This window comes from Adiantum capillus-veneris, chromosome 29 (genome assembly GCF_014529385.1).
Source record: "Adiantum capillus-veneris isolate H3 chromosome 29, ASM1452938v2, whole genome shotgun sequence".
NCBI classification, from domain to species: domain Eukaryota; kingdom Viridiplantae; phylum Streptophyta; class Polypodiopsida; order Polypodiales; family Pteridaceae; genus Adiantum; species Adiantum capillus-veneris.
The window spans coordinates 83,171,036-83,189,234 of record NC_140959.1 but is presented as its reverse complement, the minus strand read 5'-3'; the positions used below and the strand labels follow the sequence as shown (position 1 = coordinate 83,189,234).

General features: G+C 45.7%; 2 protein-coding genes across 2 annotated transcripts in view; both read left to right on the top strand.

The window, feature by feature from the left end:
- Positions 1-18,199, top strand: part of LOC147419494 (gamma carbonic anhydrase 1, mitochondrial-like) — an 86,009-nt gene that overhangs the window by 6,812 nt on the left and 60,998 nt on the right. The window lies entirely within an intron of this gene.
- LOC147419495 (uncharacterized) lies at positions 16,063-17,164 on the top strand. Its single transcript, XM_086506252.1, has 2 exons — positions 16,063-16,453; positions 16,543-17,164. Exons 1-2 carry the CDS (start codon positions 16,409-16,411, stop codon positions 16,945-16,947), a joined length of 450 nt encoding a protein of 149 aa, XP_086362378.1. The 5' UTR covers positions 16,063-16,408; the 3' UTR covers positions 16,948-17,164.

The following is an 18,199-nucleotide window of genomic DNA, read 5'->3' as shown; positions in this document are numbered from 1 at the left end:
GATGTGGGAAATAAATTCTTGATGACGAATCTCCCTTTGAGCCTCTCGTTCATCGCGCTCGCGTTCGAAAGCAAGTCGATGTTCTTGTTTTGCGACAAGAGCAATGCGCCCACGTTCCTGAGCAAGGCGATTTTCTTCTTGTTTTGCGGCAAGTGTGGCTTTTCTTTCATCGCGCTCGCGGCCCTTGGCTTCTTGTGCACGGTCCTTTGTTGCTTGTTCTTTTGCTTTGCTTGCGAGTTGTGCCAATGCAACTCGATTCGTTTCTTGTTGTTGTGCCATCATGTCCAACATCGACTTGACCATCATCTCCATAGGAGTGAGGACAACTCGTGGCGTAGATGGTGAAGGGGGAGGGTTGGAAAAATCTCATGGTGGGGAGAATCCTTCGTCGCCTCTCTCATGCTCATCACCTGAATGCGGAGTATCCATGCTGCTTCGGGTGACGACCATGCACTAGGATCTTTGGTTCTTAAGTTCACGAGGAACTTGGTTCTTGAAGGTGTTGAGGTTCTTGAGGTTCTTGAGTATCTTGGGGTTCTTGAGGTTCTTGAGTCTTGAGGGTCTTGGGTTCTTGGGGTTCTTGAGGTTTTCTTTCTCTTGCAAATCGCGTTGGAGAAGGATCTTCTCTTCACCCGAGTTCTACCCTTTGCTGCGGGCGCACCCCTTGGCAGCCTTGCGCTCACACCAAGGTTTCTTTTTCCCACCTCACGTCGATTGGCCGGCCGCTAAGTGCACGGTCTGCTCTCAATGAGTGAAAAGAGAGACAAGGTTAGGCTCGACAAGCCCTTCTTTCTTGGGATTCTTGTCACTCTTCAACAAAACACGATTAGAATCGCCACGCCCAAGTAAACTTGGGTTCGTGCGATCGCAACAAGCAAAAAAATTCTTGTGGTTCTTTCCTTGAGTAATGCAGAACACTTCCAAAGCTCTGATACCAATGTAAGGTGCAGCGGAATGAATGTTGTATTTTCTCAAGATTAGTGATCTTTATTGCTCAAGGTTCCTTTTAGTTCTTAGGGAAAGAGAGAGCTTTCCGTCTTATGGAGAGTGCTATGATCACGAACAAAGTGAGTGGATATTGTGCGTGCAAGTGAATGAGACTGAGAGAAGGAGAGAGAAGAGATACGACACCGAGAGGTTGTAAAACCCTCCTCTGAAGGCCCCACTCTCGTCGGCGAGAGTGGTCTACTTGATTGCACAAAGGTGTACAATGCGTATGCAATGGACTGATGCAATGGGACTATGCCGATGACGACGACGGCTAAGGCTGAAATCTGTGATCTTTTAGGGCTGAATTCGAGGTTGTCTTCATGGCTGAAAATGATTGTTTCTTGCTGGTTTTAATGGCTGAAAATGACTGAGTTGTCGGGGTCCTGCTGATGGTAAAAAAACGCTGAATCTTGTTCCTGCTAGGCTGCGTTTTATGACAGATTTGCACCTGCTGAAAACACTGCAATGGGCTGATGATCAGGCTGGAAAAACGCTACCAAAATGTTGAGGTTTTGCTGTCTTTCCCAGCGTTAGTGACTGCTGAAAAAAACGCTGAAAAAGCTGAGGATCTAGCGTTAGCAAAAACACCAGGGCTGGCTGTGAGTTGAGGCTGAAGTCGCCAAGCACGGGAGGTTTATGGCGATGGCTACTGTGAAGGGAAAACGCCAAGGGATGGGGAAGTATGGCAATGGTCTATTGCTGAGGGGGGTACTGCTGAGAAGTTGCCTGTTGAGCGGGAAGCTCCTGCTGCCTCTTCTGCCAGAAAGTGCTAACTTGGGTTTGCTTATATATTAACTTATCAAAATTGCCCTACCTACTTTTGTTGGAAAGTCACTTAAAAATAATAAGTGAAAATAACCAAAAATAGGAAAATAGGCTAAATGCACTGGAAAATTCCCCTAACTGAATCTGTTGGATTCTGAAGGGAATACTGATGATCATGCTATGTGCAACCGGAGGATATGCATCTATGCTAAGTGACTGGGCATGCACGGCCTACGAATAGACTCACAGAAGTGCCAGATCACTGCTAATCTAAACTGACTGAACTGACTGAACCCTGCTGTGGTGTAGCTTGTCCACGGACACATAGGGTTGGGATGTGTCACGTGACATTTTCCTTATTTGCTGAATTTGTTCTTATGAAAAACGCTGAACTGCTGCTTACAAAAACGCTTGAACTGCTGGCTTTAATTGCTGGTTTTTATGGCTGAAAAAACGCTGCAGTTAGGACAGAGATCGCCAGGTTTAAAGGGCTGAAAAACGCTGGTTCTCTTGGCTGAATCGCTGGTCTTCACTGGCTGAAAAACGCTGGATCAGTGGCTGCAGAGACGTTGTCTTAAGGGCTGAAAACGCCAGAGGTTGAGTGCTGAAAACGCTGGTTGATGGGTTGCTTGGCGATGGAATTGTATGCTGAAAACGCTGGCTTGCTTGTAGGAAACGCCAGGTCTTTAGAAGTCTTGCTTGAGAGAGAGGGAGAGATTCCTACTGCAAAGACTTTGCCTGTGCACTTCTTCCACTTTTGCGAGATAATGCTAGCGCTGGTTTCCCTATATATCGCCTTATGCAAATTGCCCTACCCAGTTTCCCAACAATAGTCACTTAAAATAATAAGTGAAAAATGTCAAAAATAGGGAAAATAGGTTCTGTGCATTGGAAAATGCTCCTGATGGATTCTGATGGTAATGCTGATGATTATGCTGTGTGCAACCGGAGGATATCTAAGTGCCTGGGCATGCACGGACTGCGAACAGACTCACAAAAGTGCCAGAACACTTCCTAAGCTAGGCTGACTGAACCCTTGTCATGAAGTAGCTTGTCCATGTATACATAGGGTTAGATGTGTCACGTGACATCCCCTCCTTTTTAAAGTGAGGTATTGGTACCGAGCTGCATGGCTTCCTTGTAGTCTGCCAACAACTCTAGGTAATCTTTGAAAAACTCTTCGTCGACCCACACTGCTTCGTGGGTTCTTCGATCCTTGAACTTCAAAAAGTATTGTCTTACTTGCTTCTTTGAACTATGTCGAAACCGATGCAACAACACTTGTTCCGGCTCCATGAGTTCAGCTTCATCGATGATCTCTGGTTCTTCTTCTTCCGAAATGTCCATTGGAGGTGTTCCTTGAAACACTTTCAACCAAGAAACATGGAAAACGTTGTGCATTGACCATGAGTTAGGCAATTGCAATTTCATTGAAACCTCATTTATCTTTTTAATGACAGGAAATGGACCATACATTCGAAAAGAGAACTTGGGACACTTCTTTTCAACTTGCTTAAGATGTTGCTTCATGATTCTTAAATACACCCAATCCCCTTCCTTGATCGAAACATCCTGACGATGCTTATTAGGCTGCCGTGAATAAGATTCCTGAGCTTTGCTTAGCCGAAGCTTGACACTCTCAGAAATCTAATCCAATGACTGACTTTCAGCATTGGCATCAGGCATTTGACTGACCGAGCGAGTCAAAAGTGACTTGAACGAACGGCCAAAAGCTACCTCGTACGGAGTTCGACCAATGGCAGAGGAAAAAGAGTCATTCAAAATAGCCTGGACCAATGGGAGATAGAACTCCAATGAGACTGCTGATCATGCACATATGACTTTAAAACATCAAAAGCAAATTGATTGTAAATCTCTGTCGGACCGTCTGACTGTCGATGAAAAACTGATAAAAAATTCAACTTAGTGCCAAAATTTTCAAAGAGTGCTTGCCAAAAATTGGACGTGAACTTAACATCCCTATGTGAAACAATCGATTTTGGCAAACCACAGAGGGGGTACCAATGCTTTATGAACAACCGTGCCACATCTTGTGCAGTGACTGTGGCCTTACAAGGAATCAACATGCAAAACTTGCTGAAACGATCAACAATTGTCAAACATTGAGTTTTCCTTGAATGCAAACTAGGTGGAAGGTTCGTCACAAAATCCATGGAAATATCTTGAAAAGGTCCATCGGGAATAGGCAGCGGAAGCAAGAGGCCTTGCTGCTTACCCCGAGGAGCTTTTACCTTTTGACATATAGTACACCGTGTGACATAACGAAACACATCCCTTCGCATTTTAGGCCAATAAAAGAATCTTTCTATTTTTTCCAAAGTGGTGTTCATTCCCCTGTGTCGACCCGTGAGAGAATCATGTGCATCATGCAATATGGTTGGCCTGAGAGAGGGAGGCAACACACAAACATTGACGAAAATACAACAAACCATCATGAATGAGATAGTTGCTTGGCCCTTGGGAAGCAAGAGCCTGCAACCATTGCTTACCAAACTCGGAATCCACATACTGGTTCTTCATGCTGTCGAAAGATACACCTTAGTAGAAACTGTGGATCTTGACTTAAGAGCCAAAATCTGTGCTTTGCGACTCAACGCATCTGCAACAGGGTTAGCTTTTCTAGGCACATAATCAAACCTCCAAATTGCTCAAAAAATTGTGACCACCGTGCTTGGCGATCGCTCCAATGTGCACTAGGCATAGACTGGAGACACTTGATGATCTGTGCGAACTGTAAACTCTCTACTATACAGAAAATGCTTCCAATGTTTAAGAGAGTGAATAACAGACAAAAGTTCTTTATCATATACTGAATAGTTCTTTTCTGCACTATTGAGCTTCCGACTAAGGAAAACTACAATACGACCATGCTGCTGAAGCACAACATCTATGGCGACATTGCTCGCATCCGTCCATACCTCAAATGGTCATCCCAAGAGGCAAGGATAAGATACGGTGCTTCTGTCACCGCAACCTTGAGAGTTGCGAAAGCCTCAATGGCTGCTTCGGGCAAGTCTACGCGCTGACGGCGAGTCTTTATCCCTTTCAAAGCATCAGTCATAGGTGCGGCAATGCGTGCAAAATTCTCTATGTGCGAACTATATGCTTGGCACAAACCAAGAAAAGAACGCACATCATATGCAGTTTTGGGCAAATCCCAATTACGTACCTGTTTCACCTTCGCCGGGTCTAGCTTAACGCCTTCTGCAGAAATAATATAACCCAGATAAGTAACTTCAGTGAGAAAAAACTCAGAATGTACAACTGACACTCATCCAAACAAGTCAGTACTCTTTCGACATCCTTTTCATGTTGTTCCCACGATGCAGAAAAAATGAGAATATCATTCAAAAAGATGAACACACATACACCAACCATATCGCCAAAGGCCTACCATGAGACGATTAAATGTACCTACGGCACCTGTCAATCCAAAAGGCATAACAACATACTTCCATTGCCCTCGCTATGTGCGAAAAGCAGTCTTGAAGATGTCGCCTTTGAATACCTGTACCTGATGGTATCCACTTTTGAGATCGACCTTACTGAAAACCTTTGCCCCATTGAGCCTATCAAGGATATACTCATTGCGAAGCATCGGAAACTTGTTCTTGACGGTCATCTTGTTCAATGCCCTGTAATCAATACACAAACGAAACGAACCATTTTTCTTTCGGACAAACAAAATAGGAGCAGCAAAAGGATTTACACTAGGACGTATGAATCCTTTGGCCACCAACTCCGCGAGTGGCCTCTCTAATTCTTCCTCCTTTGTCTTGTTCAAACGGTAGGGAGCCCTACTGACAAACTGTGCCTCCTCAAATGAGAGGCAAAGAATGCACATGAGAAATGAGAGGCAAAGAATGCAGACCCTTCTCAACACGAATGATGATGGGGGAGTCAGTCTTCGCATTTAATGTGAGAGTATTGGCCTCCCAATCAATGAGAGGGTTATGCTCACGAAACCATCTAATGCCCAAAAGCATAGCACATCTTGAAAGAGGAGACACGAGAAATTTCCTACTGAAAGCAGCTTGTTGAACTATAAACAACACATCAAGGCACTCTTTTGTGATGAGAGAGTCCATACCGGGAGCGAAGCCAGAGACCTCGAGAGGAGATTTCTGACTAACCTCTAGGTGGGCTCTCTCAACAAGAGAGGCACTAATCACATCATGCATACTGCGTGGATCAAACAATATGATAAAACGCTGACCCTTTACATGACTATAACACTTTATGAGAGACTCATCAATGTATGTGTTAGAGACATGAGAAGATTCAGCTTGGTTCGTTAAAGTGTTTGTGGTTGCTGTGGGTGCCTTAGGTTCTTTAGGTGGGGCTGTCCTAGGACAAGCCTTCTTGATGTGACCCTTGATGTGACATTGATAACATCTACCTTCCTTGGCATAAATCACTTGTTCTTCAACCGTTATGTATCCTCCTATAATTCCTTGTGCGGCTTTTTCATCCGGGGTTAGCTTAGGTTTTGCAGGTGCTTTAGCTTTACCCTTAGATTCAGTTTGAGAGTTCTTTTCCAAGGGATTAGAGGAAGATGGACTAGAAGAGTTACCATTCTTACGGTTCTTACCATTCTGCGGGTTTTGAGAAGTCTGAGAGGTTCCTTGAGAAGTCTTGTTCTCCTTAGGCTTTCTCTTATCGTGCTTCATCTCCTGTGCGAGAGCAATCGCTACCGCCTTGTTGAGATCGATTGGATCAAGTACCTCCAATTCAAACTTGATATACTCGTCCAATCCATAAAGAAATGCCTCTTTGCGCTCCGCATCCGATTTGCGTAATTGAGTGCCGAGTTGTAAGACACGATTAGAGAAAGACATAACTGGAATACCATTTTGTTGAGAGCGCGCCAATCGTCCTTCAATCGTGCGAAGGTACTGGGGTGGCATAAACCGTGCCTTGAGCTTGTCTTGGAAGTCGGCCCAACTGAAGGAAAGGGACGCGTCTTCGTCGGCTTCCTCTAGGTGCGCGGCCAACTGTGCCTCTTGCCATGCGTGGTACCAATTAATGGCATCACTGGCAAGGTACATGGCCGTTGTCAAAACCTTGCTATTGCCGGTCTTCTTAGTTGTCGCAAAATAAGCATTAAATTGATGCAACCAAGAATGAATAACTGTAGCATCCATCTTACCATCGTACTTACTGAAAGTCAACTTCTCGGTGACTGGGTTGTTGGAGTCCGAATCGCGGCTTGCGCCACTTGATGAACTACCAACATCTTTGGCCAGCTCGGATTTTGAGGTGAGAGTCTGTCGGACCAACTCTTGCATGTGTAGGTCTCTCTGCACCTCGCGTCTGTCTTCGGCTTCCAAGCGCGCTTGCTCAATAGCCACCTTTCTTTCTGCTTTTCTTTCTTTTTGTTCATTACGCTCATGTTCCAAGGCAACGTGAGTCGCTTCTTGTCGTGCCATCATGTTCATCATTGATTTGACCAAAGCCTCCATAGGACTCGGTGCAAACTCTGGCATAGATGGAGAAGGGGGAGGGTTGGAAAAACCTCCTGGTGGAGAAAACTCTTCTTCACCACTCCCATGCTCACCACCTCCATGCGAAGTATCCATTCCGCTTCGGGTGATGACCATACACTTGAAGTCTTGGGTTCTTAAGTTCACGAGGAACTTGGGTTCTTGTAGGTCTTGGTTCTTGAGGTTCTTGAGTTCTTGAGATTCTCGAGGGTCTTGAGGTTCTTGAGGTTCTTCTTTCGCTTGCAATCTGTGTTAGAGAAGGATCTTCTCTTCACCCGAGTTCTGCTCTTTTCCGCGGGCGCACCCCTTGGCGGCCTTGCGCTCACACCAAGGTTGCTTTTTCCCACCTCACGTCGATTGGCCGGCCGCTAAGTGCACGGTCCGCTCTCAATGAGTGAAAAGAGGCACAAGGGGAGGCTGGATAAGCTCTTCTTTCTTGGGTTTCTGTTAGGATTGCATCAGCTATGGCGGGTGCTCCCGATGAGGATCCATGGCAAGCTTGAGAGTGCAGTAGAAAAAAGAGAGAGAGAGAGAGAGAGAGAGAGAGAGAGAGAGAGAGAGAGAGAGAGAGAGAGAGAGAGAGAGAGAGAGAGAGAGAGAGAGAGAGAGACTTGATACACAGCAAAAAACACGCTATATTAACTTACTTATGTGAAGCTTTACATATAGTAGGCTAAGATAGCCATGCAAAACACTCGACTTCTAACTAAACTTTCCCTTGCATGCTATAGATAGCATAGTGACATGGGACGGCGGGTCGGGGTCGGGGTCGGGAACGGGGACGGGGATGGGGACGGGACGGCAAAAGTCAGGAAACGGGGACGGGGGTCGGGACGGCAAAAAAAAATTTAGAGTTTTTTTGGCATTTTTTGACCTATACACATGCCACACACATAGAGCATCACTTTGACCACAAATTTACACTAAATAGACCAAAGAACATGAGTCATATAGACGCAAATGTGCTAATAAAACATCGAGAAATGAGGACCCAAAGGGTGGCATTTATAGCCATTGGGGTGCTTCAAAGTTCAAACATATGTCTATTAGAGAGAAACTAGCCTCTAGAAATGATTAGGTTTTCAAATTTAAAAAAAGTCCCCTCCCATCCCCTCCCGTCCCCTGTCGTCCCCTCCGTTCCCTGCCGTCCCCTACCGTCCTCGGGACGTTTTGCCTGCGTTCCCACTTGGCAGCCATTTTTCTGTCCGTCCCCTGCCGTCCCCACCCGTCCCCGTCCCCGTCCCGGAAATGGGCGTCCCCCGTCCCTAAGGTCCGTCCCCTCCGTCCCCTATAACTATGATAGATAATGTTTCCATGGGCTGACATCGAAATCCATGAGGGCTTGGAAACCCAACAATCCCCCCCTCAAGCCTGAACTGGACAGATCACTCTCATGATACCTCGAGTTTTTGGTATACTCGTCAACCGTGAGTTTTAGGTTCTCTCACAACCAAGGATTTCTGGTGTATCCATAACCTGGTGCTATGTCAGTAAACCCCCCTTGAAGAGATAGAGTGTAGGTCAAAAAAAGTTAGCTACCGAAAATGGAGTTTTTGGTTCACTGTGAAACCTTGGGTTTAAGGTGTACCCAGTAACCTCATGAGAAGCAGTAAAAACAGGCTGAGAACAGACAAAAAATTGGGAGGTCTTACCACTTATCTGTGTGGCAGTGTCTAACCCGTACAAATTTTTATCATGGCATGACTGACAACTAATAAGGTAAAAGAGGCTTTGACTGGAAAACATAATTGTGTTGACAAAACATAACAGATCTATGACACTAAGGGAAAAACAATTTTTTGTACTTTTTGTTGATGTACCGAGTGCTCGAAGCAAATCCATCTTCGTTGTTGGGACCTTCGATATGTCGTAATCCTTGGAGAAGATAAATATTTGCATACACACCAAGACATGTAGGCATAATACCCACATAGCCGCAAGAGTCCCCACAACATTCCCATGACCTTCACAAATTGCTTGAAGTGAGTACCTCTTGATGCCTCTTCTAGCAACTCTTCCACCATGTGCAAGTCCTTTGGTGATAGCATTTTGAAATGCTTTGGAATTGCCTCCACCGTTGCTATGTTGCTATTGGATACTAACACAGTAGACGGCGTTTTGTAATATGTAGTATGCAGGAAGGCTTCAAAAAACTTGATGAAGTTTTGCAACTTGAGAGCTGCTCAAATACTGTCTTAAATCTTTTGAGCTTCGACCTTATGTTTAGCAAATCGAGTACCGGGGTATGAAGACGCTCTAAGGAGCAAGGCTCAAAAATAATGGCCGCTGTTTATAAAGTGTGAAAAGGGAAATTATGGCGAACTCATGCGAACTCTGTAGATAGCGCCTAGATGGAGGTTTTGCTTCACAGCAGGGTGTAGAGGGAGCTTTAACAAATAATCCTGTGTCGAAGTTTCATCAGTATGCCAAGGCGATCCTACTCCTGCTAATTACGGGCAAAAAATTGCAGGTCGACAGTGCCTTCTTTCTCTGTGCAGGCGACGGTTCTCACGCTGTTGAGTCGAGGGCCGAGACCGATGCCAGGCTCTTAGGATTGCATCATCTATGGCGGGTGCTCCCGATGAGGATCCATGGCAAGCTTGAGAGTGCAACAAAAGCGAGAGAGAGAGAGAGAGAGAGAGAGAGAGAGAGAGAGAGAGAGAGAGAGAGAGAGAGAGAGAGAGAGAGAGAGAGAGAGAGAGACTCGATACACATAAAAAAACACGCTATATTAAATTACTTATGTGAAGCTTTACATATAGTAGGCTAAGATAGCCATGCAAAACACTCGACTTCTAACTAAACTTTCCCTTGCATGCTATAGATAGTGTTTGCATGGGCTGACATCGAAATCCATGAGGGCTTGGAAACCCAACAGTTTCTTGTGACTCTTCAAAAACACGATTAGGAATTGAACGCCCAAGAAGTCTTGGGTTCCGTGCGACCGCAACAAGCAAAAAAATTCTTGTGGTTCTTTCCTTGAGTGATACAAAACATTGCCAAAGCTCTGATACCAATGTAAGGTGCAGCGGAAGTGAATGTTGAACTTTGCTCAAGATGAGTGCTCCGAATTGTGCTCAAGGTTCCTTTTACTTAGGGAAGGGAGAGCCTTCCGTTCTCTAATGGGAGAGTGCAAGTGATCACAAACAAAGTGAATAAACAGTGTGAATGAAGGTGCTGAGACTGAGAGATAGAGAGAGAAGAATACGATACCAGTAAGTTGTCAAACCCTCCTCCAAGGGCCCCTCTCTCGATGGCGAGAGAGGTCTATGCTATTGATTGCGCAAATCTGGTACAAGCCACTGATGCAAGTCGTGAGACTCTGATGCAATGTATATCTAAATTTGACGACGATGCAAGGCTGGATCAAAACGTACGTACGGATTGGTTCCGTACGGTACGGACGTTCTGTACGGAACGATCCGTACGCCGTTTTTTTTGTTTTTTTGTTTTTTTTTTGTTTTTTGTTTTTTGGGGTGTGGGAAGCCCGTACAGTGCTGATTTTAAAGTAAAATTCTAAGTCTCTTGCAGTAGTAAGGTGGTTGTCTTGTAAAACGTGTCTTTGAATGTCTCTTTAAGTTGGCTTCTCTCTTGTTTTTTATTGGAAATGTCCTAGAAGATTTAGTACTTTGTGGTTTTTTTAACAAGAGTACGTTTTTTTACGTACATAAAAAATTTTCTTGTACGAAACAACGTACAATACGTACATATACGCCACTTACAGTACGTTTGGTACCACCTTACGACGACGGCGATGACGAGAATGGCGTCGACGACGGCTGGGAATGTTTATCTTCTGGCTTTTCCTTATCTGCTGAATTTGCTGTTATGAAAAATGCTGAACTGCTGTCCTAAAAACGCTGAACTGCTGCGTATAAAAACGCTGAACTGCAGGCTTTAATTGCTGGTTTTTATGGCTGAAAAAACGCTGCAGTTAGGACAGAGATCGCCAGGTTTAAAGGGCTGAAAAACGCTGAGTTCTCTTGGCTGAATCGCTGGTCTTCACTGGCTGAAAAACGTTGGATCAGTGGCTGTAGAGACACTGTCTAAGGGCTGAAAACGCCAGAGGTTCAGTGCTGAAAACGCTGGTTGATGGGTTGCTTGGCGATGGAACTGTCTGCTGAAAACGCTGGCTTGCTTTTAGGAAACGCCAGGTCTTCATAAGTCTTGCTTGAGAGAGAGGGAGAGATGTCTGCTGCAAAGATTGCCTGTGCACTTCTTCCACTTCTGCCTGCTAGCGTTGGTTTTCTTATATATTGCCTTATGCAAATTGCCCTACCCAGTTTCCCAACAAAAGTCACTTAAAATAATAAGTGAAAAATGTCAAAAATAGGGAAAATGGGTTCTGTGCATTGGAAAATGCTCCTGACGGATTCTGATGGTAATGCTGATGATCATGCTGTGTGCAACCAGAGGATATGCATCTACTCTAAGTACCTGGGCATGCACGGTCTGCGAATAGACTCACAAAAGTGCGAGAACACTTCCTAAGCTAGACTGACTCGACTGATTGAACCCTTGTCATGAAGTAGCTTGTCCACGTACACATAGGGTTAGATGTGTCAAGTGACAGTTGCTTGAGGTGTATGAAACGGTGTGTGGGACACTCGAGCTACAAATCACGAAGAAAAAGCTGGAATTTGATGGTCTCAGCTCTTTTCTCATTGAGGAGGAAGCCGTGTTGATAACTCAAGGCAAAATTCAGATTTCTAAGAAAGGTGAGGAAGCACTTGCTGCTTCGAATTCCAGAAAGAAGACCAAGAACCGTTGTTACAACTGTCGAAAGCGTGGTCATTTGTCTAGAGATTACAGATCCAAAGTCAAAGACAAAGGTTCTACAAAGGACAAAGGTGAAAGGAAGCATCATGAGGAAAGCAGTGATAATGACTCAGATAGGACATCAAAAAGGCTGCTTGTGTAGTGGAGTCTACAGTGGCACGCACTTTGCCTTCTAGTCACATGGATACAAATCATAGTTACCAGGAACGGGAAACCGGAATGGGGAACGTGAAACGGCAACTGCCACAAAATGCCATTTCCTGTTACGGATACTCACGTTTGAAACATGAAACGGGGATTCAGAACGGGAACTTAGAATGGGAACGGGAAACATAGACGTGAAAACAGCCATTTCCTGTTACTATGATACAAATGTTGCCACCAGCTTCAATCAGAGAGGCTTGTGAGTGGCAGAGAGGGGCAAGAAGTGCTGCGTATAATTAGTTTGGACCCTTGTGTTTGAGTTAAAGTTATTGGTGTTTGAACGCGTGGGTCGGAGTTCAAGGTACATGCATCTGGCAAGGAACCAATCAGACATATCTAAAACACTATGGATGAGTGCACCAATTCATTGTTGTTGGTCGGATCATGGAGGATGTGTTCCATAGTTCATTATCTTAGAGTATTTTGGACGTGATATGTTCACGGTTCAGAAATGGGGATTCTTGGACGTAGTATGGTCTACAATTCAATTTTTCTAGAAAGGAAACCGATGCTCAAGATGGCATTCTTCTAAGGTACAAAGTTGAGGGTAGCCAATCCAAGGTGTATCCAACAAGGAGCTGTTGCTGGGGTGTCCATGGTAGCTTCTTCATCGAGTTGGTCTCACTATTTAATTTATGTCCACTATGAGCTGGAGAGAGGGTGTTAGAGTTTTAAATCTCAAGTGAATTGCCCAATGTGATCCCATTATTTATTTTGGCTTTTAGGTATTTAGGCTACTTATTTGTCAAAGTCTAGGTAGGGCAATTTATTGAGGTTGGTATATATGCCATAGTTACCTGGAACGTGGAACAGGAACGGCGACGGGTCTCCCTGCCGAGGAACGGGGGAATGGGTACGAGTCCGAAACAGAAACATCACGGAACGGGAGGCTTAAAATACACCCAAATAATGCCAATCCATTTCCTCAAGCTCCTTCCTCCTCTCGATGGTTACATTGGTGCAAAATCTCACTCATGTCCCGACACTCGAAGAAAGTGTGCCCTCACTTTGTCATGCCCCCTTTCCGCGTGTAAGAGCATAGTTTGCATGCCCATTCATGAGAACCTCTCGCCACCGACAAGGTGCCCTCCGAGGTCACTTCGTCCCACCACAACCATTTCTTTGCTTTTTAGTGTTGCCTGCATGAACGGAGGGGGTTGTACGAGAAGAAGAGGCCATGGATAATTGGATTATCGGAGAAAGAGAGAGCTTGATCCTTGAGGGTTTGAAAATTGAGAGGGAGATCTTGAGAGAGAGGCTTGACTCCGTGAGTCCGTGAGAGCTTGAGAGGGAGGCTTCACTTCTTGAGAGTCGAGATCAAGGGGGAGAGAGCTTGAAGCCTTGAGGGCAAGCCGAAGGGAAAGAGCTTGAGAGCTTGAGGGTAGAGCTTGAGAGCAAGGGAAAGAGAGAGCTTGAGAGCTTGTTGCACTTGTAAATGAAAGGGGTGAGGGGGGGCAATTTATAAGGGCTGCCAGAAAAAAGACACCCAGAATCTGTTCGTTTTTGCCCGTTTATGGCCGTTGGAGGACTGTCCGTTGCCCACTGTTCCGGTCCGTTCCCAGCGATTCCGATCTGTTCTCGACCGGCCGTTCCGGTGAGGCTTTTCTTTCTTCTTGGTTGACTTGAGAGGACGAAAGCGACATACGAACCACTTGGAACCATCTTCGGATGACCAAGAAGGATACATTGGACGCTTATTGCGAGAGATTCTGGAGTTCTTTTCTACCAGTCTCTTCATTTAAGAAGATCTCGTTCAAAGAACAGACTGAGCGGTTTACCTTGGGTCTTCCTACAGAGATCCGAGATCATTGCTTAGAGCAAAAGTCAGATTCCACTCAGGAATTGATGAGTCATGCGAAACGGGGTTTTGCCATTCATTCAGGCAGTTTGACCTACCCCACGGATGAAATCATGACCTAGAGGACCGAACAAACTTCGAAAAATGAAAGTTGAAAGAGGAAGAGCAACCTAGAAAAGAAAGAAAAGGATGCACGACCCAAACTCACTGCTCAAGAGAGAGCTCTTTACATCAAAGAGGGGAAGTGCTTTAGATGCGGGGAAACTGGGCACATCTTCGCGAAGTGCCCTAAAAAGGCACCGAAAGAAAAGAGCGACAAGGATGAAGACAAGCGTGAAGGTTCGAGAGCAGCCGAGGAACGTGGACGAAAAGGCAAGATGAAAACAGGACTGGTTCCAGATTGCGTGGGTACTGACCCAAGCACGATGGACGAGAGTACAGAACTTTGCCGAGCATGGGGCAAAGTGAAAGACGAAGAAGCCCTGATCTTCTTTGATGGAGGAGCCAAGGCCAACTTCATTTCACCTGAATTGGCGGCGTGGCTCGAGATCACACCCGATCGGATGGGACCACTAGCAGAGGTAGTTCTAGCGGCATCCGACAGGGACGTAGCCATTACACTTGTCATTGGCAAACTTCGGTTGCATGCTCAGGGGTATTTGGGGCACGAGGACTTCTACATAATGCCTTTGGAAGGTTGTGATGTCCTCTTGGGAATTCCCTGGCATAGTAGAATCCGTACGTACGTATGGTACCTTTCCGTACGGTACAACCGTACGGTACGGTACAGCACGTACCGTACGGTACAGTACGGCATAAAAAAAATTTTGGGCGTTTTTTGCTCGGACAAATTCCGCTAGGGAGTGCTTCCAGTTAGGCTTATTAGTGTGAAGGGGGGAAGCCTTAGGCTTTTTTAATCGACCACTGTAGCAAAAGAGTCTCTGTTCTGTTACAGAGAAGTCTGCAGAGCAGTGCACAGAGTCCTGCAGAGCCGAGCTACGCGCGTGAAAAGGTACTGCTTCTGCCACCATGCACTCCGTACTCTTCTCTCGCACTCCGTACTTCTCATGTGCGTGCACTCTTTTGCATTTGCAATGTGCAGGATTCATTATGCCGCGTAAAACCAACCCCAATTGGTCGCTCCACACCAATGTTTTGAGGATCATCACGACCACTTCTCAGCAAGGTTCTAGTACACGCTTATGGCAATGCAAGTATTGTGGGGACCAATACACTAGCACTATTACGCGAGTCAAAAAGCACTTGACAAGCATCGGGTGCACTGATTAGATTGGTGCATGTGAGAAAATACCACCACCTTTGAGGGAGCAACTTATTCAAGAGTATTTTCATGTTGGTGCTCCTGCTTTGAGAGGTGCTCCCAGCACACAGGATGCTTTACATGATGCTTTTGTTGGAGAGCTGGAGTCTTTAGGTGCGGAGACAGAGGTTGGAGGAGGTTCGGCCTCCATGCAACCCCCTACTTCCAGGAAGAGAGCACGTGTTGGTGGTGAAGGTGAGGATTCCTTGCCACGTGAAAAAGGTACATCTGAAACATCAACGCAGACCACTTTGCCTAGTCGCATCTCTTCTCAGGCTTGGGTGAAAGAGCGTCAGAGGGTGGCAGAGATGGAGATATGTCGCACTCTTATTGAGTGCAACATATCTTTCAATGTTTTGCGCGCAGATCAGTGGAAAAGAATGGTAAAAGCCATTGCACAGGTGGGGCCTACTGAGACATGGACAGGTCTTGATTACACAAAGATGCGCACCACTATGTTAGATGAAAAAAAGGCCTTAATTGACAAGGCGCTTACGCCTGTGAAAGCTGGATGGAAGGAGTTTGGATGCACCATTATCTCAGATGGTTGGGCAGACATACGCAGACGACACATACCTTGCTTAGCACAAAACAATCAGAGTATGTTGGGCTCATGTTTTCAGAGGATGATCAGCTTGGGATAGAGAAGAAATTCACCAACTACATGAATGGCATTGGCGCTTCTTTCACGAGAGCAGTTTCTTTGAGGAAGGAAGCCACAAAGTATCCTTTGACGTGGTGGCACTCGTATGGGAGAGTTGGTCTTCCCAACCTCTCACGCATTGCTCTTCGTATCCTTTCCCAGGTTAGGAAACTGCCATCCATGATTACATTGTATATATCATTTTAAACTTCTAACTTCATCTTTATATTACTTGACACTTGTCACTCTCTTGCTGATGATTGCGCTCTTGCTTGATCACTGAGCAGGATTGCCCGGCTGGAGCATGTGAGCGCAATTGGAGTGCTTACTCTCTCATACACACGAAGATTCGAAATCGCCTTAGCACTTCTCAGTTGGAGAAGTTGGTGTATTGCAGAGCCAACATGAGGCTCGTGCGGAGTTACCATTCTTTGGGGCAACCCAAACAGGTAATTACCTTGATGTTGGCCACTGTAAACTCAACCTGCAAGCATATGCCATAAATAAGTCAGTTTAACTTTATTTTACTCTTCAACAGGTTGATGCGACAGAGCTGAAAATGGTAGATGATCCTAGACCAGAGGAGGTGGACCGACAGATTAGAGACGAGCAGGAGCAGATTCTCAGAGAGCTGCATAGAGAGCTCGAGAGCGTGGATCGTCGTGTGACTAGATCACGTGCACGAGCTCTTAGCCTTCCTCTACGCACGGTGGGAGGAGATCCAGACACTGTGAGACGAGAGAGTATTCGCAAGGGGAAGCTTCCTATTCGCTCCATTCGCAGGCGAGCGAATGAAGCTGTCCGGCTCATCCATGCAGAGATTGCTGATATGCCTGAGGAGGCTTGTGGTGCAGAGGTGCTTGTACCAGAGTTGACATATGCTGAGCCTGACCCTGAGTTTGATGAGGAGGGCAATGTCCTTGATGAATCTGAGGTCTTCTAACTGCCGAAAATCTGCAAATCTTTGGGTTGTTTTGGGTGGCTGAAAATGACTGTTTTGGCTGCGTTTTTATGGCTGAAAATGGGGGTTCTTCTACATCCAACTAGGGCTGAATTGTCTGCTGTCCAAGAAGGCTGAAAACGCTGCTGTTGTGCTGCGGAATGGGCTGAAAACCAAAAACGCTGATGCTGATGTGTAGCGTTAGTAAAACGCTAGGCCAAATTTGGGACTTCTGCTGGCGATTGGGGGGATCTGCAAACGCTAGGGGACTGGAGAGGATGGTGATCATGCAAGGGGAAAACGCTGGGGCTAATGTGTGCTTCTGCTGGCGATTGGGGGGATCTGCAAACGCTAGGGGACTGGAGAGGATGGTGATCATTCAAGGGGAAAACGCTGGGGCATATGTGTGGCGAAGGTGGGGGAAACCAAAAACGCCAATGGTTCCTGTTGGGGTTCTGCTGAGAAGGTGCCTGTTAAGCGTGTGCTCCTGCTGCCTCTTCTGCCAAAAAGTGCTAACTTGGGTTTGCTTATATATTAACTTAGCAAAATTGCCCTACCTACTTTTGTTGGAAAGTCACTTAAAAATAATAAGTAAAAATATCAAAAATAGGGAAAATAGGCTAAATGCACTGGAAAATTTCCCTGACTGAATCTGATGGATTCTGAAGGGAATACTGATGATCATGCTGTGTGCAACCAGAGGATATGCATCTATCCTAAGTGACTGGGCATGCACGGTCTACGAATAGACTCACAAAAGTGCCAGATCACTTCTAATCTAGACTTGATTGGACTGACTGAACCCTGATCATGCTGTAGCTTTTGTCCACGGACACATAGGGTTGGATGTGTCACGTGACAGTAGAGGGCACCACGTGCCAACTGAAAAGGTAGAACTTGAACAAACTTTAGCACTTCAAACACAATTGAACAGAGAGAGAGAATCCAGATGGTAGACACGGAGTGGCATTTTTCCACTCCTTGATGCATTGGCCCCAAGATCTTGGCGAGCCTTTCGGTATTTCTTTTATACTGCTCTTGGCAAAGGTAAAACCCTTGGGGAGAGTCGGCTTGCAATTGCATGTGCTAAATCTGGTAGAGAACTCCCCTAAGGAACTTATTTAGAGGCCCCAGGTCTTGAAAAGCATCAAATACAAAAGCTTGCGTTGAAAACCATTTTTCTGCGTGAGTAGGCTTCCACGTTAGCACTCCTAAAGATCTGCCATGATTTTCAGGTCCCCAAAAATCCGTTGTG

Excerpts from the sequence above, each read along its gene's own strand:
- LOC147419495 (XM_086506252.1), top strand. The coding sequence starts at position 16,409 with ATGAGGCTCGTGCGGAGTTACCATTCTTTGGGGCAACCCAAACAG. Across the intron at positions 16,454-16,542 it reads CTTTGGGGCAACCCAAACAG|GTTGATGCGACAGAGCTGAA; the intron begins GTAATTACCTTG and ends ACTCTTCAACAG.